At 39.8% G+C, this 22,221-nt stretch overlaps 1 protein-coding gene across 2 annotated transcripts in view; it reads left to right on the top strand.

Moving 5' to 3' along the window:
• The window catches only part of LOC147335807 (protein Dok-7-like), a 58,009-nt gene extending 36,483 nt beyond the window's left edge, over window positions 1-21,526 (top strand). For both annotated transcript variants that reach the window (XM_086282361.1, XM_086282353.1), the window contains 4 exons: window positions 571-659; window positions 2,396-2,465; window positions 11,967-12,146; window positions 17,756-21,526. In XM_086282361.1, the coding sequence (XP_086138487.1) occupies window positions 571-659; window positions 2,396-2,465; window positions 11,967-12,146; window positions 17,756-17,892 (476 nt within the window). In that variant the 3' untranslated portion in view covers window positions 17,893-21,526. The remainder of the gene's footprint in view (window positions 1-570; window positions 660-2,395; window positions 2,466-11,966; window positions 12,147-17,755) is intronic.
• Window positions 21,527-22,221: the final 695 nt, after the last annotated feature.

The raw sequence follows: 22,221 nt of genomic DNA, 5'->3' as shown, positions 1-22,221 counted from the left end.
TTTTTAAGTTTTTTGTGAGCACAGAAAGACCACTTTTTAGGAAAGGAGTAACCATTTATTAATCTATTGTCGGAATTATATATGTGTGTTATAAGTAAATTTTAGGATGGGGTCTGTTATTATTTGTTCCACAGATCAAATGATGACAACATGATAATTTTATTTATATCTATAAATATTGACAGTAAATGAAGCCAAAATGACACATCTTAAACATTTTAACAAAATTCAGGGTGCAATTTCTGTCCTTTGCTTGTTATCCATGATTCATACTGAGCAACAAAAGGATCCTATTTAACTATTTGTTCTTTAAAAGAAAAAAGGAAAAAAACTCTTAGTATTGTGTGATGATGAATCAAGCCTTTGTTGTTTGTTCTCACCACTCGATCTGCACGAATTCCTCCATTTGCATGGAGAAAATTGTGTCTGCTTTGGTTCACAAAGTGCATTTAAACAAAAAAAGAAAAGAAAGCAACACAATGTGGTATAATTTTTTTCCGATGAGTTACAATAATAAAATGTGTTTTTGTTTCTTATATGTAAAATGCACAATATCATCTCTTTCACCAGACAAAAGGCTTAGTAGTAAAGAGGAAAGACGCAGAGCCGATCCTGCTTATGAGATCATGGAGAGTCGGATGCTGGAGAGGAACCCAGAGGTAGACACATCCAAAACACTGTAATCCGCTTTACACTATCAACAACTCACACATTTTTACTTTGCAACTCATTGTGCTCTTAGTTCAGCTAAGCATTTGGGGGAAATGTCTGATATCATGAGAATATTAACTGAATACACAGAATAAAGGGCAACCCATAGAGGTTTGTTATTAAGAGGCTTCAGTAGTAAATCTGAAATTAGACATGGAAAAATATGTCCAATAAGCATTTTGTAGTTTTGAGCCTATTGTCCTGATATTATTAAGCATTTGGATTAGAATAAGCGAGTTTAAGGGTTTGTATTTTCTCTATAATGAACTGAAGTTTTAGCATGAAAACAATGTATTTAATGCACTCGTTCACGTGTGCTTGCTCAGTTTTGTGACAGTATCTTGCATGATTACATCGCTATGTTTACAAATTCTCTCCAGGATATAGATTTTATATACAGTCATGTGCAAGAGAGTTTTTCACAGTTGTGTGAAAAACAAACACAAGAACTAAGAGGGTAAGCAGCAGCCGCAAATACACTTGATTACGTGATCATCATCAAGCATGAACAAAAAGCAGACATTTTGGCAGTTTCTTGGTCTGAGGCATAACACACAGGAAAAGACATCAGCAGTGATCTTAAACAAGCAGTTGTTGCTGCTCATCAGTCGGAGAAGAGTTATGGGGTATTTCAAAACATTTGAAGTCCATCATTCTGCAGCGAGACAGACTATTGACAACCAGAAAATACTCAGGATGGCTGGAATTCTTCCCAGGAGTGGGCTTCCCAGCAAACTCACCCCAAGGTCAGATTGTGCAGTGCTCAGAGAAACTGCAAAAAGCCCAAGAGCTACACCTTAGACCTTAACGGCCTCAGTTAGGATTTTAAATGTTAAAGACATGCAACAGGGCAGTGATCCCAAGCACAGCAGCAAATCTACAACAGTATGACTGAGAAACAAAAGAATCAAGGTGCTGCAATCATCCAGTCAAAGTCAAGACTCCACCCTTAAGGAAAGGGTGTGGTGACCTCAAAAGGACTGTGCATAAATGAATACCAGCAGATCTCAATGAGCTGAAGTGGCTTTGTAAAGAAGTGTGGGCCAGAATTCCTCCACAGCAATGTGAGACACTGATAAAGTCACACACACACTTACTGCAAGCATATTACATGTTCATGTTTGTCCTGTGCTGTCGTTCTTTTTTATGTGACTGTAAAAGATGGCTACCATTATGTCACCTACTGGTGTCTGGACTCTGTATTTTTAAACTTTAATATTAGCATCTATAGCCCAGAGAGTAAAGTGCTAAATATCATCATCATTGTCATCATCGTCATCATCATCGTCATCATTGTCGTCGTCTATTTATATAGCACTTTAAAAAGGCACCAGGCAGACCAAAGTGCTGAACAATACAAAAACAAAGAAAAGCATATCAGGTAATGTTAGCATTAAATGCTAACAGTTCATCATACAGACATGGGTAAGCTCACTAAAACTGGAGCACAATCTTATTTAATGCTCTGCACTGCAGTGGGCCTAAAGTTCATGGTTATCTGTCTGTAGCGATGCTGCACAGTGTTCGCACATGTAAGACATAGCCCTGAGTTCTGAGTAAATTCCAAATGTCTATAAATACTCCTCATGTGCCCACTGAACAGTCATCGTCACACTTATGTAATAAACTTATGTCACTCAGTGCAAGTTATAATCAGCAGTGCTTACTTTAATGTGTGTTGCAGGCACAGGAAAAACACAAGTATGAACTAATGGGCAGCTACGGCCAGCAGAGGTTACTTCAAGAGACTGAAGGTGAGTGAGACTGACGCCAGGCAATCAACATAACCAGGTTGTTTCAGCGATTTGGTTCATTATTTTTTTCAGCCAAGCTATTCAAACATATGCAGATTTTCAAGTCCGTAGCGGCACAAATGGATTTTTCTTTTTTCTGAATGGACCATTTTAGTTTTTTAAAGTGCTCTGAACACTTTTCAGCTGTGCATTACCCAGGCTTCTTACAATAACTGGGCCCACTTACGGAAAGTGAATTAAATTGAGTCATGCGCCTGAATCAACATCGCTGTAAACCATCACCTGTTGCTTGGTGTGCTTGGACTGAAATGAATAAATAAAACGAGGCTCATTCAGAGTCTGAAAAGCAGACTGGCACTAAGCATAACATCCACAAGGCTGAACATAGGAACATGTTATATCTCGGCGCGCTCGCCATACACCTGCTTGACTTCAGTCAGGGCAGTGAACTGTAATGCTGATGGGGACTTGCCTTCATGAAGTGGCTATTACTACATAGCACATGAAGCGCATTACAGAGACTCTCTGCAAGCACCAGCTGTCAGATTAGTGTAAACAAAGGGGTAATTAGCACTTTATTACATGTAAAATAGTTGTGCCATGCAAACTAGTTTGTATGGAGAAATTTTTTGCTGCTAAATTTTTAAGCCTTTTCATTGCAAATTTGCACTGTAGTAAAAGTCACTGTTTGGAAAAAAGCTGCTTAAGTGTAGCATCAATAGCTAAAATTGCTCAAAACTAAAGGGGAGCTCCTGGTCACTCAAGGAGAGAGGATTCTGGGAAATCTCCATAATAAGAAACACCCCTGGAGAAAGTATTACATTAGAAACAGTCATTCACCTAAACAATGAACTTATTAGAATTCGTTTACTAAATAATATTTTACACGAATACTAATATAATAAAATTATAGAAATGCTATTTTACAGTATGGTGCAAAACTCCCTGCACTTCTTTGCTTTTTGCAAGTAAAATAGGGAATAGGTGCAGCAATCATTTTTTAAATGTGTAAAGATCAATGTCAGTGTTTGGAATGAACACCTTTCTTGTAATTTCTTTAAGTAGTGTTCAGGAATAGTTCTCCAGGCTTCTTGAAGGACATTCAGAGTTCTTCTTTGGACCTTTTGTTCTGTTCTCTGTTATGATGATGCTACAATCGATGACTGATGGTTTCTGATTATGAGTTTTTCTATCCAGGTCTGTCTATCTTTTACTGCATTGGCAGTGTGCTTGAGATCATTGTTATACTAAAAAATGAAGCCTTTCCTGATGCTATTGCATGGATGATAAAAGTCTGATGTTACTTTTTCTGTTCATAATTTCATCAATTTTGACATAATCCCTACACCACTGGCTGAAACCAGGACAGAGCCTCCACTGTATTTTACAGGGTTCCACTCAGCTGACCTCCTCTATACACACTGATAATTTAAACTTTTTAAAACATGAATGTATTTTATTTATATAAGACTTTACAAAATGTGTACAAAAACGAACATAAAACAAACAATTGGCAATGATAAAAGAAACACTGAAGACCAATAAACTGAAAATGTTAGAAATTTGAGTATTGAGGAAATAAGAGCGAGATATGTAGCTATAGTATCAATCAATCAATCAATCAATCAATCAGTCAGTCAGTCAGTCAGTCAGTCAGTCAGTAAATACATATGCATTAAAACAGGACTTAAAGGAAGTGACTGACTCCATGACTAGTTGGTTCTGTTTCTGATCCTGGCCTGATTACCACTGAAATTAAAGGTGAACCTCCTATTTATTCAGATATGTGAAATAACTGCACAAATAAATACGATGGCTACTGTGTGGCAAAACTTCCAGACACACTTCTCTTGTAGATAATGTGAAGTAGTAAAAGGATATGAGAGAGTATTCACTCTTTGAACTTTTTTACATTTTACTAATGACCTGCTTTTAAAGGAAAAAGTTCTAAGAAATTTGTAAAACTTTCCAAAGCAGTTCCCTTTTTGTTAAGTTGATACTAATTAAAGAAATGCTATGCAAGCGCTACAGTTTTTATTCGTTTAAAAGGAACCGTAAAGCTCGAGGTCCAAACAACAAATTAATATTAAATTAATGTGATGTTTACCCGAGGTTAATTTCAGCATTTGGCTGTTTTTCTTTTCCCATTTTTTTTTGCACATCATTGTGTCCTTTTGTTTCTTTCCAATGTGGGAATGAATACACAAAGGGACAAATTAGGGCTAAACAGAGGTGTAATTTAAAATGGCATTAATTTACCCCATCTATGGTTAGACAGATAAATCGCATGCAAAACAGACAACGGCATGAGTCACAGTCTTTGCTATTTGGTTTTTTTTTTTTTATGTCTTCATTGGCTTTTTATCCAAAGCCATAAACTCGAGTTACGTAAAGGCCCATTGTGTGCTGAGAAAACTCACAGATGTGTAACCAGAGAGTGCAGTGATGTGTGACGGGCTGCCTCCCCTGATATGAGGCGAGAGGACAGTTGTCAGGGGACGTTTGGCCACTTAAGCATCCCACACCCAGAAACATGCCCTCAGTCAAACACACACCTGCTCTACAAAGTCCCTGCAGCTGTCGCAGTGTGGCACCAAACCCATCAGTCATTTTCACGTACCTACACACGACTCACGACTCCCTCGTCATCTTTCCCATCATCCCGCTTCAGCGGACACTTAATGGATGGGGGGTAGACCGGATGTGGCTAAGTCCAGCAGCTAAGGTATGTGGGCTTAGTGGAAGATAAGCTACAGAAAAACTGTCATATGATTTAAGAACTTTTCATATTAAAGCAATGCACACAGGTCAAATAAATAAAATATCAGGTTTGAGGCATTCCAGACTTTGCAATAAATCATAGCTCTATGTGATGAAAAATGCAAGCGGACACACACATGCTTGCATCATGAGTGCGTCACTGTATCAGAACGCAGCTAAACAAACACTGGCTTTGCCCGTGGCGTTTTAGATGCTGCTGTGTTGGTCATTACATATGTTAAGATTCAAAGTTGAGGAAGGAGAGTACACACCACCCATGGTCCAGTAGGTCTTTGGTCAAACAATGATTTTAATGAACACACGTGTGGGAAGACAACTCTGTACGCAGACAGGAAGTAGTCTTCGACTTAATCAAAGCATGAACAGATATTTTATAGCATCAGGGTTTATTTACTGACGCCCCTTCATGCGTCACCGTTACATTTTATACATAGATCAGATCAACATCATCATGACTTTTCACCCAGAAAATCATCTTCTATTTTCATGGCTTGGTACTTTCCGTTCTTATCTTAAAATGAATTGTTCCTCTTTCTTGCCGAGACAACAAGGACGGTTCCTCTAAATAAATTTAACTCTATGTGTGTGTGTCACGACCTCACATGCTCTTTCTCAATTCACCTGTTGCACTTCTGACCTTTTACCAGACCAGAAGCTCACTGAGACTATGTGTATGTCTTCTACTAAATAAATGTTTTAACCAAGAACCTCTACTAAAACCTTAATATAAAATGATCTGATATATAAGTGTTTTGTAAGCATGTATTGCAATTCCTTCTATGGCTCCAAGTCACTTGCACAATAGATTGTCCGAACATCGCGCCGAACAAAGCTTCCGACCCCCAATTAATTGACCGAGCTCCAACTCTTTAATAAGCACAGATATGCATTGTGTATAAAATAGTCATAACTGCTTAAGGCCTTCTTAAAGCTATCTGTTACATTGTTAAAGCCTCGTCTTAGCCTGCGGCTCAAAATAACTATCTGCTTTCACTTCTGCATACAACTTCCTGTCAGCCTGCAACTCAGTCTTTCTGAAAGAGACGCTGTTTAACCCCTGAATGCAATATAAACTCCAGATTTTATTATTAATGCAATGGTAATGATGACAATTATTTAACAATAGCAGTAAAATAATTTCCCTGCTCCACACATGTTACACACTAAGTGGTCGGCTTGGAGAGGTGTGAATTGCACCTCAGGACAGTTTAGGCTTCACACTGCTAATCCATTTCTGAAATGATATTTGTAGAACCAGCCCATAGCCATTATGTTGTCTTTAATTATTCAAATTTTACTGTTTATTGAACTTATCTCCTACTCTTTGTTTCCCACCAAAATAATCACACTGGTGCTGACATGAAGAGAGTATCTCATTGATATTAAAATGAATACCACCAAGTCTCAGGTGGGAATTAATACAAATACACCATTTTATGCTAAAGCTTTTAGCTTACAGGCAGGGGCTTCTTTCCAAGTTCAGCGGAAGAGGCATCGTAATCAAAAACCTGCCAACAGCATGACACCAAAGTAAGCAGTTTGAACCCTTGAATTACTTGAATCTTCTTTATAATGTTGCTTTAATTCATTGAGGTTTCCGGGCATTTGTTTAGGCACAGCTCCTTATGTACCTATCACAGTATTTCAGTTAGGTTCAGGTCTGGACTCATTGCTACACCTTGATTCTTTTCCTTTTCAGCCGTGCTGTTGTAGGTTTGTTGCTGTCCTTGGGCTCATTGCCCAGTTGTTGGAGTCAGTTCGAGACATGCTTTGGCTATCAGACAGATTGCTTCACTGGAATACTTTAGTACACAGAAGAGTTCATAATCAGGTCCCATGACTACCAAACAAGCAAAAATCATCATCCCTCCCCCTCCGTGCTTTACGCTTGATACAGCGCAGACATTATCGAAAGAAGATGGTTTTCCACCTGAAACTTTGCAAGGTCTAAACAGTATGTCATCTATAAATCTGTGTATTATTCAAATAATATTCTTTGACATGTTTTCAAGATTACGCAAAAACCCTCCAGCCCTCCAAGGGGCTGATTATAAGTTTTGATTTCTAAAAATCAGCCTTTACTAAAGACCACATAGACTACACTATCATAAATAGGATTTTGGTAGGACCGTCTTTGTGGCTCGTGCACATCTGTGATGTAGTCTTGCTCTCAAAAACTTTTTTAATTTCACGCACCCGCCTCTTCAACTTTTTACACAAGTTTATCACATCAAAAAGTGGATGTTGTTGTCCTGGTGAAGGTCTCATTTAAAGCTGAAACTGGAGCGGGAGTGAAATGGTAAGGTGTTCTAGTCAAAGAAAAACAAACACCTACACTAGGGCATTTTGCTTTCCCATTCCCAAAGGTTTCCACATGCATACGTTGCCATAAATTGTACATTGTGGGAGGTTTACAGGTCTTTGTAATCCTTTTTGTGTACATACCACAGCTTAGTGTCCTTCTGCAACAATAATGTGGGAAAGGTGCAAAACCCACTCACCCTGAATACACAGTTATTATCTGAACTGTGTTTTCCATCCGAAAGCACTTGACTTTTTAAGCTGGGGGTCACTAAACTCTGTCAGGTATTGCCTCTAACTTCTCCCCTGGAGGTTTTGCAAAGTGTATTATCGAGACGTCCCCTAGCCTTAGAGCTGTGGGCAAATCCACTGTTGTAATGGAAGCCATTATAAAGCACCACACTCTCCTGCAAGGGCTGGTTGGTGTCTGATCAATTAGGTTAGACTTTGCCAAAGGCTGTACCCACTGAGACTTTGCTGGCGTCTAATGGCTTCTCACTGATTGTAAGAGTGTCCCCTGGGGTTGATGCTTCTGAGCTGCGGGTAATGGCCACTGCCTACTACCATTTAGGAAGAGTCAATAGCAGGTGAAATCTTTTTTCCCAAATGTTGTTCTATACAATCTGTATGCCAATGGTAACGCACTATCTGTGACAGGGTAATTGCAACAAGAGAAATATGAATCCATGTTGGCGCATATATAATCCTGTAGGTATTATATATGCGCCAACATCTATTGTTTTATTTACTATAAGACGGTTATAGACGTTCTACTACAGAGTCCACACTCTGATTGTTTCTGTTTGCAGTTGTGAAATGCCTCAACCAAGCTACTTTGTGTTGCTTTGATTGACAAATAATGACGGAAGATAAAAAAACAAAAAAAATAAATCTTTTCTGTGATCCAGATCTACTCTTTAATCTTTAAACATCAATGCACACACAGCAACGGACTCAAAGAAAGATAGATAAATGTTCACAGGCTCAGATCAGCAGTGTTTGCATTGTTAGGAACAGTGCGTTGTTTTGCTACGTCTGTAAGGGTCTGGGCTTTTTGAATTCTTTTTGTTTTCTTTTTAGTTAATGATGAAACATTTTTTGTTGACATTATACTTGAAAAAGATAACACAGGCTCTGTTTGTGTATTGTAGCTCAACTATGATCCTTGAAGGTAAATCAGGGAAAAATGTATTTGCATTGGTGCGTTTTTCAACAATTCACTCTTTTTTTGGGGGTCCGATATTAATATAAAAACAGATATTGTTTTTCCCTAAAATAATTTCAAAGAAATTATATATGATTTACTGTTTGGACTCTACTTTGTACATAATGAATACAAGACTGTGTGTTTTTTCATATTTTTTTTAATAGTGCTGAAAATAAAGTGAAACTATAAAACTATAGTATTAAATAATTAGTTAATCATTTGATCAGTTTTGCATTGCATTTCAAAAATCAGCAGATAAAAAAAGATATTCATGAACAATAGGGATGGGAATTGTAAACTGGTTCCTGTTCCCAGTCTTCCAATTCCTTGGGATTGTTGGTCTGCCTGCCAGTTGATCCCACTTTCTTGCACTCTTGCAACGATGAACTGTTTTCAGTTCTCGTGTCAGAGGAAGGAAATGGCGACACAGTCTAGAACGTGGATATGAACAAAGACGAGATAAATGGTCTTTGTGTGCAACGTCGAAAACTGCATCCAGGACAGAAACAACCACATTATGCTGCTGACTTTTTTCTTTTTGGAAGCAGTAATGAGCCTGCAGGCCCTGTTCCAACTTTCACAAGTTGATGGAATTGCCTTATCATGATCCAACACCACTGGCAGAAATACAGCCTCGAACCATGACACAGTATTCGCCATGTTTTGTAAATGGCTATAGATACTCACTGTTGTCTCTATCTCCTGAACTTCTCCATGCACACGGATGGTTTGAACAAAAACATTTCAGCTTTAGTTTCATCACTCCATAAGGCCCACTCCACTTTCTTCCTGTTTCCCTTCTTTAAGAGTGGCTTCTTGACAGCAACGCTTCCACTTAAACCATTTCTGATGAAGCTTCAGTGAGCAGTCGATGGATAACCTGAAGGCCCAGATGCATCTCTCAGGTCCTGTGTCAGCTCTGTTGGGTTTATTAAAGACTTGAATTGCAGCTACTTGAACTGCACTCTAGTTATGTGGTCACTGCAGGCCATAGTGTACGACTTGCATCACTTGCATGCTCATCAAACATTCAGTGACCCCTCGTGCTCTGTGATTGAGGCTAGATTAGAGTCCTTCCTTCCACGCTCTGAGTTCAGTTGGAAAACAGTCTTCGGGTCTCAAAATGTGAATTTTTTTTTTTCCTTTTCTTTTTTTAAATTATGGACCGCTAAAGATGAGAGGCAACATCTGGCTTGCTGTCAGCACGCAGTTAAAAAGCCAGCATCTGTGATGGTATAAAGGGTCATTAATGCACATAGCATGAGTAACATGTTTGGAGGCACCACTAACAATATGTTGAAAAATAGACACAGCTTTTGGAGCAACATATGCTGCCATGCAGATGATTTGATTATCAGGGAAAAGTCTTGCCTGCGATGCCAAACAACATTCTGCATGTTTACCAGAAAACATCAAAGTGAAGGTGTCTGAAAATTGGATGTATCCGAAGTCCAGACCTTTAGATCGGATTTGGTGCATTATGAAACAATGAATTTGACAAAGAAAGCATAGGTGAGTCTGTGAAAATGTTTATATTTCAGCATTATAGTAATTCTTTCCCTTAGTTCCCAGACACCGTGTTGCTAATCATGCCCCTGTCCCAACAAATTCAAATGGGCAAATGTGTTAAAAAGAACAAAAGAGATATTTATACATCGAAACTCTGATAGTGTGTGACTGCCATGGCTCATCTATTTTGTGCTGGTAGACAACTTTTTGTACCTGTCATGTAAGCCCATCAACCGGGTTAGATGATTCCTATGAACAGTACCGCAGTACTTGTTGTAGTAAAACCACAAAGCATGTAGATTCATTTGGCTTTCTTGACTCTCATTTGCACAAAATTAAAGTGACAGCAAACGTTTATATCACCGTTCAGGATAAGTGATTTTCACTGGTCTCTATTCACAGAGCAGTATTCAAGTTATGCTAATTTCAAGATATCCTTGAGCGTACTGTACTCTGGTTTTGAAGGTTGCAGCTATCACTGCATTAATGCATACCCAGGCACCACAAAAAAAATATGTGATGTGTGTCACAGAGCTGAAATATGCACATATTTTATGTAGTGGTTGTTCTGAAGCTGTATCACTGAGATGCCGAACTAATCATTTCTGCAGCCAGCAGAAAACATGACTGCAAATCTGCCTTTCTCAGCTTTTAGGTTTATGAAGATAAAGCCGTGAGCTGTTTCTTGTGATTTGAAAAAATTTTTCTGGCACAATTAATTAGATGTGCAATCCACTGTAGGCAAAAAAATCTGGCAATAATGTGTGTTTGACAGGAAAATCAAAGAGGTTTGGGTGTTCCTATTCAAGTTTTAATGAACGTTTGCTAATAGAAAAATGAGATTTTGCTCCATAAACCCTCAGATATTTGATCTGGACACGTTCATACACTATACAGCCGCATGACAAAACAGCTTGATGATGATTAAAAGAACAATTGAGTTTTACTTCCTCAAAGCATTCTGTGCTTCGAGGACGTAATGTGTATCCCATAAATTATCTCTGGGGCATATCAGCTAATTTCACATAATTAGTCTCTGGGGCGGGGAGAGAACCAATTCATCGTGAAACGCTGTGTTCCTGTGCGACTGCCGATCCCATTATAGCTACCGTTGTTTTTACTGCTGGAAACCGTATTGATACTTGTGTTGTGGACGTCTGTATTTGAATATATCTAATTGACACTGGGCTGCAGCCTGGAGAGCTGCTCAGACTGGAGGGTAAGTTTAGCTTTTGATTAAGGTTATAATGACAAAAACAAATCCAGTTTCAAAGAAGTGTCAAAGTGTAAGTCTGGTTCAATTTAATCTTATAATTATTATCAGTTCTGAGAAAGACTTGATTGGTACTGTCCTCACGACAGGAAATCTAAACATGGGCTGTTGCACTCGGGCAGCATTTATCATGTTAAGAAACACAAACTGTCTAGAAAACACAAGTGAATCTAGAAATACGTGTAGTGTGTGTTCATTGTGCTGAACCCAGGTGGCATTGTTCTTTTATGTTTTTAATAGATTTTGGTTGACAGTGAAGGCTTGGAGGTGCAAAAAAAACAGCATATTATCAACAGGACAAATTGCTTGTTATTTTTAGTTTCTGTGGGGGATTTTTGTTAAAAACAAGTGTTCACACGTTAAAAAAAGAAAAAGCATGACAGAAACGAACCTAACACCGTCTGAGCTTAATTTACTCTCGCATTTTCAGGGGCCGTGTTTGTGTTCCCCCCAGAGGCTCCGCTTGCTGAAAGACCTCGCGGTGAAGGTGTGACGTATGTGAATATTCCTGTTAGCCCCACGTCCAAGAAGCAGCTCAACTACATGGAGCTGGAGCTGCAGGATCCTGTGCATGGCACTAAAGCGGCTGCCGCACATCTGCCAGCTCAGAGTAAGGAGGCATGAATATCTTCTGGTTAGTAAAGGAGATAAACGCCAGATAGTTGGTGTCTGAGGAATGAATGTTCTGCTTTCGATTTATACATACCGTATAACTGCAAACGGCAGCTGTGAGGACCAGTCAGGGTGGACACTTGGAAAATTGTCATGTTACAAGATTATAGTTTAAAGGATGTCACCAAGACTGTGTTTTATTTGTCCAATAAGAGCATTAATCTACAGAGAGCTTTTTGATTGGTGGTGCAGAATTGCTTATTGAAAGCAGGTTTAAAGGGAACTGCTCTAAGAAGAGACGGTGGCAATTCACTGCAACCACCACATGATGCTGTAAGCTTAAGTATAGAGCAAAAAAAGTTTGTCTCATTAATAAATCTTTGAATTTTAATAGGCTGGGTATTGAAGTGAGCTGTTGTCTTTTTTGGCACAAGGAAATGTCTTCAAGACCGGCTGTTAAACTGTCAAATATTACAAACTGAAACAAATTCTCAGACTTGTGTAGTTATTTTCAGTCGGTCTGCAGCGCACGTCTTCCATTAACCTTTGAACAAACTACTAAGAAATGTTGTAATCACATTCATGACCCACAGAAGATGAATCCTAATGACTCTGCTAATCCTGAATTTTTATGTCCACCTCAATGCACCTCTTTTTTTGGCTGCATGTTATAGCACCACCAGCCAGTAAGCAGTAACATTTGTCCAATGTTTTCATTTAGCACCAATTTCCTGTAAAACTTTCTTACTAACCTAAGCTATAGTTTGTCTTTAGTGCCTGTTACCACCATGGATTGCTGCCTGTGATAAAGCTTGTCGTGGGACACATTGCTGTGTAGCCACAGACAGAGTCAGAGTGCCAGAGTGCGCAGCACATCCTGCAGTCGATCCATTTTATTTATGCAGAGCAAATTCAAAACAATGTTCATCTAAAGCTCATCAAATGCCATTATGGACAGAAATCCAACAATGCAAAGTTCCCCTATGAACAAGCACGTGTTGGCGTAAGAGGAAGTAAAAGAAGCTGCGGGCGAACTATTAGAGTTGGTGTTAGTCAGGTCTGATGAACCACGTCCTGCGTTTTTGGAGAGTAAGCTGTAAAATCATTGTTTCCTTTTATTCTCTCTTCAGATTGTCTTTGTATATTTGTGAGATTTTCCCGGGACTGTCCAAAATGCAAATTGTTGAATTTTAGAGACCACCTCCTTGATTTAAGAAACAAAATGACCTCAGTAATGCCCTGATACTCATAGTGTGAGGTATTTTTTGCTTTTGCTCAATGTGCAAAAGTGTTCTGTGCAAGAGCCAACTTACAGTAAGCTGGTGTATCAGCGTTACGCAAGGATGAAAGCCATCGTAGTTACATATTTATGTGTAATTCTATTCGACCTACTCAGAGTTACTGGAATCGCTCGCAAACAATTGAGATGATTTCCTCTCATCTTGGTAAAAGACAGCTGAGTCCTTGTCATCGGAGCCGTAATTGACAGACACGTTGGCCGCTAGCGTCACTGCCCTCGAGAATACGAACAGCGTGGCTCGAGCTCTGACATGAGGTTAATGTCTAATGTCAGCAATACAGTTTATATCCCGGCATGCGGCCTCATTAATCTGTCACCTGGGAGGAGGAGTGTCCTATTTCGGCACTGAAAGGGGGTCGCAGGGCATTCAGATCACAGCTGTAAACTCAGTGGCCCTAATGGGACCCTCCTCTAGGGACTATTTATGTGTCGTGAGGAGCCGGTTTTGATGTCCTCAATTCTGGCACTGTAAGGCGACAGGACTCTAACAGGAGACACATATTGGTGCACGAGGACTGATGTTGTGGGTTTAAACTCTGACATTTTGCTTATATGATTTTCACACAAGGTATACAGTGGGGCAAAAAAGTATTTAGTCAGCCACCGATTGTGCAAGTTCCCCCACTTAAAATGATGACAGAGGTCAGTAATTTGCACCAGAGGTACACTTCAACTGTGAGAGACAGAATGTGAAAAAAAAATCCATGAATCCACATGGTAGGATTTGTAAAGAATTTATTCGTAAATCAGGGTGGAAAATAAGTATTTGGTCACCTCAAACAAGGAAAATCTCTGGCTCTCACAGACCTGTAACGTCTTCTGTAAGAAGCTTTTCTGTCCCCCACTCGTTACCTGTATGAATGGCACCTGTTTGAACTCATCATCTGTATAAAAGACACCTGTCCACAGCCTCAAACAGTCAGACTCCAAACTCCGCCATGGCCAAGACCAAAGAGCTTTCGAAGGACACCAGGAAAAGTATTGTAGACCTGCACCAGACTGGGAAGAGTGAATCTACAATAGGCAAGCAGCTTGGTGTGAAAAAATCAACTGTGGGAGCAATCATCAGAAAATGGAAGACATACAAGACCACTGATAATCTCCCTCAATCTGGGGCTCCACGCAAGATCTCATCCCGTGGGGTCAAAATAATCATGAGAACGGTGAGCAAAGATCCCAGAACCACACGGGGGGACCTGGTGAATGACCTGCAGAGAGCTGGGACCAAAGTAACAAAGGTCACCATCAGTAACACACTACAACGGCAGGGAATCAAATCCCGCAGTGCCAGACGTGTTCCGCTGCTGAAGCCAGTGCATGTCCAGGCCCGTCTGAAGTTTGCCAGAGAGCACATGGATGATACAGCAGAGGATTGGGAGAATGTCATGTGGTCAGATGAAACCAAAGTAGAACTTTTTGGTATAAACTCAACTCGTCGTGTTTGGAAGAAGAAGAATACTGAGTTGCATCCCAAGAACACCATACCTACTGTGAAGCATGGGGGTGGAAACATCATGCTATGGGGCTGTTTTTCTGCCAAGGGGACAGGACGACTGATCCGTGTTAAGGACAGAATGAATGGGGCCATGTATCGTGAGATTTTGAGCCAAAACCTCCTTCCATCAGTGAGAACTTTGAAGATGAAACGAGGCTGGGTCTTCCAACATGACAATGATCCAAAACACACCGCCCGGGCAACAAAGGAGTGGCTCCGTAAGAAGCATTTGAAAGTCCTGGAGTGGCCTAGCCAGTCTCCAGACCTCAACCCCATAGAAAATCTGTGGCGGGAGTTGAAAGTCCGTGTTGCTCGGCGACAGCCCCAAAACATCACTGCTCTCGAGAAGATCTGCATGGAGGAATGGGCCAAAATACCAGCTACTGTGTGTGCAAACCTGGTAAAGACCTATAGTAAACGTTTGACCTCTGTTATTGCCAACAAAGGTTATGTTACAAAGTATTGAGTTGTATTTTTGTTATTGACCAAATACTTATTTTCCACCCTGATTTACGAATAAATTCTTTACAAATCCTACCATGTGGATTCATGGATTTTTTTTCCACATTCTGTCTCTCACAGTTGAAGTGTACCTCTGGTGCAAATTACTGACCTCTGTCATCATTTTAGGTGGGGGAACTTGCACAATCGGTGGCTGACTAAATACTTTTTTGCCCCACTGTACATTATGGTAATGTGCATATGGAAGACAGTGCATGACAGGAATGTTAAATGCTTCAGCTAAATCATTTGCATATGATTTGTGTTGTGATGCGCTGTCTCATTCTTGAAGCACGCAGACTGGCAGCGAGGGCAGAGGTGTGTGTGTGTGTGTGTGTGTGTGTGTGTGTGTGTGTGTGTGTGTGTGTGTGTGTGTGTGTGTGTACCGTATTTTCTGGACAATAGAGCGCACCTGTTTGTAAGCCGCATCTGCCGTATTAAAAAAAAAAAGATGTACAAGTCCAGGACATTTTCAAGTTCAGGCCACCTGCTTTTATGTCCTCTGAAAGCTTTTCTCGACTTTTGGCATTGCATGAGCTCTTCCCGCTGCCGCCTCCAACGTCTCACCATAGATTGATTGACGCTAAGCTTGCGTGCAGCAGCGCGGTTTCCTTCCTGAATAGCAAGATTGATGGCCTTCAACTTAAAACTCATACAAACTTCTTTGTGTGGTTTCCACGATGAAGGGGCGAGGATTTGAAAATAATTAATAATAATTACACCTTTGTATAAGCCTCATGGTTCAAAACCTAGGAAAAAAGTAGCGGCTTAGAGTCCAGAAAATACGGTGTGTATATATATGTATGTATTAATGTTTTAAGATGATCTAGGAGTGTTTTTTGTCACTTCCACAATTAATGATTCAAGTTCAAGAAATGATTATATCCCCTAACAATTCATTTCCATAATCTTGTTGACAAAAGAATGTTGGGATTAATGAAAAATGCCCAAAGACATCTGCAAATGTGTAAACCAAAGGGAAACAAAAGAAATATTATGGAGTAAAATTTATAAACAACACTTTGCTGATGCCACCTTGCAGCCATTTATATCAGGAAAGTGAACTTGCATACTTGTATATGATTGATGGCTCATGAAGGGAAACCAAAGCCTTAGGCTAGATGCTTATCTCCGACTTAGCTAGGCTAATCAGTCGCTACAGGTAGGAGTGAAATAATCTTAATATTATAAATGAAATCATCATTTAAAACTACATTTTATATTCACAGAGTTTATTTTTGTTTAATATAAAAATTTGATGATTTGTAACATTTAAGTGAGAGAAAAAGGCAAAAAAGCTAATTAATAAAGAAGGTGGGAAATGTTTTTTCACAGCACTGATATAAGAAAGTAAAGTTTATTTATGTAGTGCTTTTCAAGAATAGTATAAATTGCTTCACAATGTCAGACAGTAGAGCATTAAAACAGCATAAAAGGATAAAACCAAATAAAAGCACGTTTGCATAGGTGGGTCTTCACCTTCCCTTTAAAGTTATCAGCAGTGTCAACAGATCTTTAGTCTAGTGGAAGTGAGTTCCACAACATGGCAGCGAAAACCTCCTTTTATCCTCGACTTGGACTGAGGTACAACCAAGAAGCATTGATCAACTTGCATCAGAGACCTAGCAGTTATGTATGGATGTAGAAATTCACTAATATAGGGAGGCACCACAAAGAGCTTGGAAAGTGATAATCAGAATCTGAAATTGAACTTTGAACTTTGTGGTGAGCCAGTTTAAAGAGGGCAGAATCAGTGTCACAAGGGACCTTTCAGAGGAACTGGTGAGAAACCTTAGGGCAGCATTCTGGGCTATCCAAGGATGCGATCCAGAGATAATTTGGTCAGCGGAAGTAATAACAAATTACAATAATAACAATAAAGTGAGACAAAATACACAATTGGCTGCCATCCGGTTATTTATAAGACAAATAATTTGGTAACATTGAATGACATGTACAACTGGGCATCATCTCAAACAATGATATGAGATGTCTTCAAAGAAGACAGGCCCCAAAAATGAACCTTGGGGCGCATCACAAGATAAAATCGTAGAAGAGGACAGGAATTTAGCAAAGCGCATGAAAAGCTTCTGTGAGTGAGGTAAACGTACGATATGATATTGTATGATACTGATACACTCGTTGGAATATTTCTAAAATGACAAGCTAATTTTTAAAATTTCCATTGTCAGATTAATCATCTAATAGCTTCTGCTCTGTGCAGCTAGTTTTGTGTGCAGCACAACACTGATGAATAATTAAATGGTACACTGATTGAGTTAAAAGAAGTCCCACTTTTGTGTCCTGACAGGAAAGAGCTCCACCAAGTACGCCCAGATTGACATCACTGCCACAGAGATGGCCCACAAAGTCGGCACGTTGCACGCTCTGGGTCGGCAGGAGGGCCTGCACACTCTGGAGCTGAGAAGAAAGGGGACGCCACATTGAATTTTCCTTCACTCAAACGTTGATCTCAGCAGGATTTTTTTTTTTCACAACAGCAGAACTACAACATCAGACTATAACGTTAGCAAGAAACGTGGCTCTGTGGGCCTTCCTGTGGGATTCCTTCTCTATTCTGTTCCATCTTTTGAATACAGATATCTTTGAAAGCAACCTCAGCCAGTTTACAAAACCCAGAATCCCAGAAAAATGTATTGCGTCCAATGTCTACTTTGTTAGATCGAGACTGTAGTCACAAAGGAGCTGGAATATAGAGCTGGCTTTAGAAAGGTTTGGCTCTTAGTCATGAGATTTCACAACGTTTTTTTGTGAACAACATCTCGTTAAATGGCATTACGCTGCTCCTCGAGCTCCAGGCTCTCTAGAAGTTGGATGAGCAAACCCTGGGCTGAGTCAGGGGCCTCACTAATACCCCAGAGCAAAGGCACTTTACAGCTCACTCAAGCCATCACTAATTGTGTGCTGTTTTTGTCCTTGTGTGGGTAAAAAAGAAAGGTAGGGTGTTTGCAGGAAAGGAAGTGGAAACAGTGTTTGTTCTCACAAGGAGTTCACACACATTTATTCCTCAGTGATCTGTAATTCCATATGTAGTTGCACATAACTCTTTCTGTGTTTCAAATTTAGGAAAGCTTACCAGCCGGTCTTACTCAGAGTGATGCAAAATTCAGAGTAGCTTGATGCGTAAAAAAAAAAAGATTTTTTGTGTAAAAGTAGCACAAGTACTGTATTTTCTGGATTATAGAGCGCACCAGTATATAAGCCGCAGATATCTATGTTGAAAAATTAGATATTTACTGCATGTACAGAACGATTTTGTACTGTAAATGTACATGTATGTACCTGAACAGATTCTTTCAGTGCCTTTTAACGGCAGCAACTTAGCTGATTAAAACGGAACAGAAACAAAAGAAAATAACCGGTATTAGGATCCACTGACAGACATCAGAAAAGGATGCTTCTCACCACTTGTCATCCAAGTCTCCCACTCAACCTGGAGTGCAGCTTTAAATGCCCGATTCACACTGATGTCAAGTGGCTGCAAATACTTTGTTGTACCTCCAGGTTTAGGGCCCGGATGGCTTGGGGATAGAAGCTCCTCTTGAGTCTCTCTGTCCTTGCCCAGATGATGCAGAACCTTCTACCGGATTTCAGAAGTAGGAACAGTTTGTTGCCAGGATGGGACGGGTCCTTCAGTGTCTGTGCTGTTCTAGTCCGGTATCTCCTGGTGTAGGTGTCCTGAAGTGGGTGAGAGCAATCCTGCAGCAGCGTTCAGCTGTACGGATCACTCTCTGAAGAGCTTTTTGGTCCTTAACACAGCTGTTCCCAAACCAGGATGTCATGTTCTGTGTGACGATGCTCTCCACAGCGCCTGTATAGAAAATCCCGAGGATCTCTGGAGAGACCCTGAACTTCCTCAGTTGTCGTAGGTGGTACAGGCGCTGCCTAGCCTTTTTGGTCTGGACCTGAATGCGGGCAGCCCATGTCAGGTCTGAGGAGATGTGGACACCGAGATATTTGAAGGACTGCACCCTTTCCACTGGAGCTCCATTGATGATAATGGGCTTGTAGTCTCTGTGCTGACTCCTTCTGAAGTCCACCACCAGCTCCTTGGTCTTGCCAACGTTCAGCTGGAGATGGTTATCCTGGCACCATGATGCATGATGGACAGGTTGTCCATGTGCCCTGATGGACAAGTTTTTACGTCTCATAAATCTGAAACACCACGACAGCCCAGCTTTGAAATCTTCAATATTCATTTCGCGGACGATTGTTTTGGCTTTCAGTCGGATCTGTACAGTGAGTACACCTCGGCCACCTGCTCTCTGTGTATTCACCCAGTCCTCCAGGACATATTCAAGTTCAGGCCACCTGCTTTTATGTCCTCTGAAAGCTTTTCTCTACTTTTGGCATTGCATGAGCTCTTCCCGCTGCCTCCTCCAACGTCTCACCATAGATTCATTGACGCTAAGCTTGCGTGCAGCAGCCCGGTTTCCTTCCTGGATAGCAAGATTGATGGCCTTCAACTTAAAACTCATATGAACTTCTTTGTGTGGTTTCCACGATGAAGGGGCGAGGATTTGAAAATAATTACCAGTTGGTAATTTGTTGTGCGTGTTCTGTCTGCTAAAGAAAAAGTATCGTATTCTTCTTTGCATTGATTTTTCGTCTGTCTTGTTTTTGATTCCAATTCCGGTGAGAGCGCCCCTAGCGGTGGAAGAAAAATCCACAGAATAGCCGCACCTTTGTATAAGCCTCATGGTTCAAAACCTAGGAAAAAAGTAGCGGCTTATAGTCCAGAAAATACGGTAATGGTTCTGCATAACACTTCCATTCTATGCGTGGTGACTCTTGTTAGCCTGGCTCTAACTAATGGGAAAAAGATCAGTTGCTGCCATACATTTTCCCTCCTGCTTCCCAGTTCATATACAATTGGGTTTAATTTGGGAAAGTCTTCATAAATAATGCAAAGCTTTGTTTTGTTTTGTTTTTAAATCAGTGGCCGTTTTTGTCAAAATTATATTATACAATGTTTTTTTTCTAATCACCTCCCTGAAGCTATTAGCATTTTTGTTATTCCATACTGTGTGTCTTTGTGTGGATATTGGCATTTTACTGCAGTATTGAAAATAGCTTGTATTTGTAGAGCTACTCCTCTTGATAAAGCCAGTATTGCTTTTTCTTTTTTTTTTTCATGTTCTGTTCACATACCACTGATTTGATTAGCTGTAAATATATTTTCTTTCTATTTGGGTGGATTGTCATAAAATGTGAAGGTGTTTCTGTACAGTAAGCATGTATGGAAAGGGTTCAAGGATGGCATCTGCTTCCTAAGGATCTACTTTTTTTCATGTAATACTCTTTTTCTTGTAAATTATTTATGTTAACACTGCTTTGATGTGTTCTTTCTTTTTCTTTTTCTAGAACAACAGTAGATCTCATATGGCTCTCCCTCCATGTACAGCTGTAAACCTGTTGGGTACCATATTATATAAATCAGCCTTACCATTGATGTGTTTGCTTCATTCAACTGTAACACCACTGGTTTATAATGCAGATAGCACAAATAATATTAATACTGATCATCTTATTACAAACTAGCTATACATATCTAACTTTTTTTATTATCATGCTGGAAATGTTTTTTTCTGTTAACACTGAAGACTTAGGCTTGAAAGCTGAGTCAGTAACACTGAGGGTGCAGCTTGCAGACACTCTGTAGCTCTAATTTTTACTCATTTATTACAGCAAGAAAGACGAGATGTTTTGATAATTTCTGGGCAAACTGGGAAAGTAAAACATAAGTAAACAGAAGTATTACATTGATAATACATTGAGCATAAATGTCCAGCTTTATGTGCAGAAAACGTGAACATGCACAAATTAATATATGGTATTATATGTCACACTGCATTGATGGACAGAGTTTCAATAATGTGAAGTGATTACAAAACACTCCTCCATGTACAAATTTGACTTAAAACCCTTAGTAGTCTTTGCCCAGATTTGAAGTCAGTCATTAAATAATTGAAAAAACAAAACAAAACTGCAAAGGTGCCTTTATTGATCTGATGCAGGAATATCAGCCAAAGACAGACAGCATGGATGATAATGGAGACTGCCTGTGTGACCTCATCATGTCAGTTGCATCATATGATTTAATATGGTGCTGCACATTCTGCTGGGTGTAGCAGAGGTGCTCAGAACATCATATATTTCTTGGTGTGTGTGAGTGTATTTCCACTTTCTGCTGTGCGAGGTAGCTTACCATGAAAATCCTTTGCTCGCAGCAGATATTTGTCCCCTTGTTGCACAGAGGATATCAACATATAAAGAACACCTGTGAGAAAATCATAGTGAGGTGGTTGTGTTGGTTTACACAATATCTGATGTGGTGTTCACATTTAAACACGGGATCCAGTAAGCTGTTCAAAGGTTGATTTTTTTTTTTTTTTTTTAAACTAATGATAGTTAGGTAAGTTATTGTCCTGAAAGCTAGCATAACACAGTAATCTAATGTAACACAAGTAATATACAGTCACTGGTTACTTCATTAGTTACACATTGCCAGGACTGTTGACCTCCTGTTTGCTGTCAGAACTGCCTTCATTCTTCATTGCACAGATTCAACAAGGTGCTGGAAACATTCCTCAGAGATTTTTGTCCATGTTGACATGATACCATCACACAGATGCTGCAGATTTGTAGGCTGCACATCCATGATGTGATTTTCCCGTTCCATCACATTCCAAAGGGAGCTCATTGTCACCTTCAAGAACCAGTTTGAGATGATCTGAGCTTTCTGACATGGTGTGT

The sequence above is a fragment of the Aulonocara sp. 'chitande type north' Nkhata Bay genome, linkage group LG3 (assembly GCF_057382095.1).
Source record: "Aulonocara sp. 'chitande type north' Nkhata Bay isolate Kocher_YH1m ecotype deep benthic linkage group LG3, A_spYH_male_GT1.1, whole genome shotgun sequence".
Lineage (NCBI taxonomy): Eukaryota > Metazoa > Chordata > Actinopteri > Cichliformes > Cichlidae > Aulonocara > Aulonocara sp. 'chitande type north' Nkhata Bay.
Note: the sequence above shows the minus strand (reverse complement) of the source record. Positions and strands in the feature narration are given on the sequence as shown.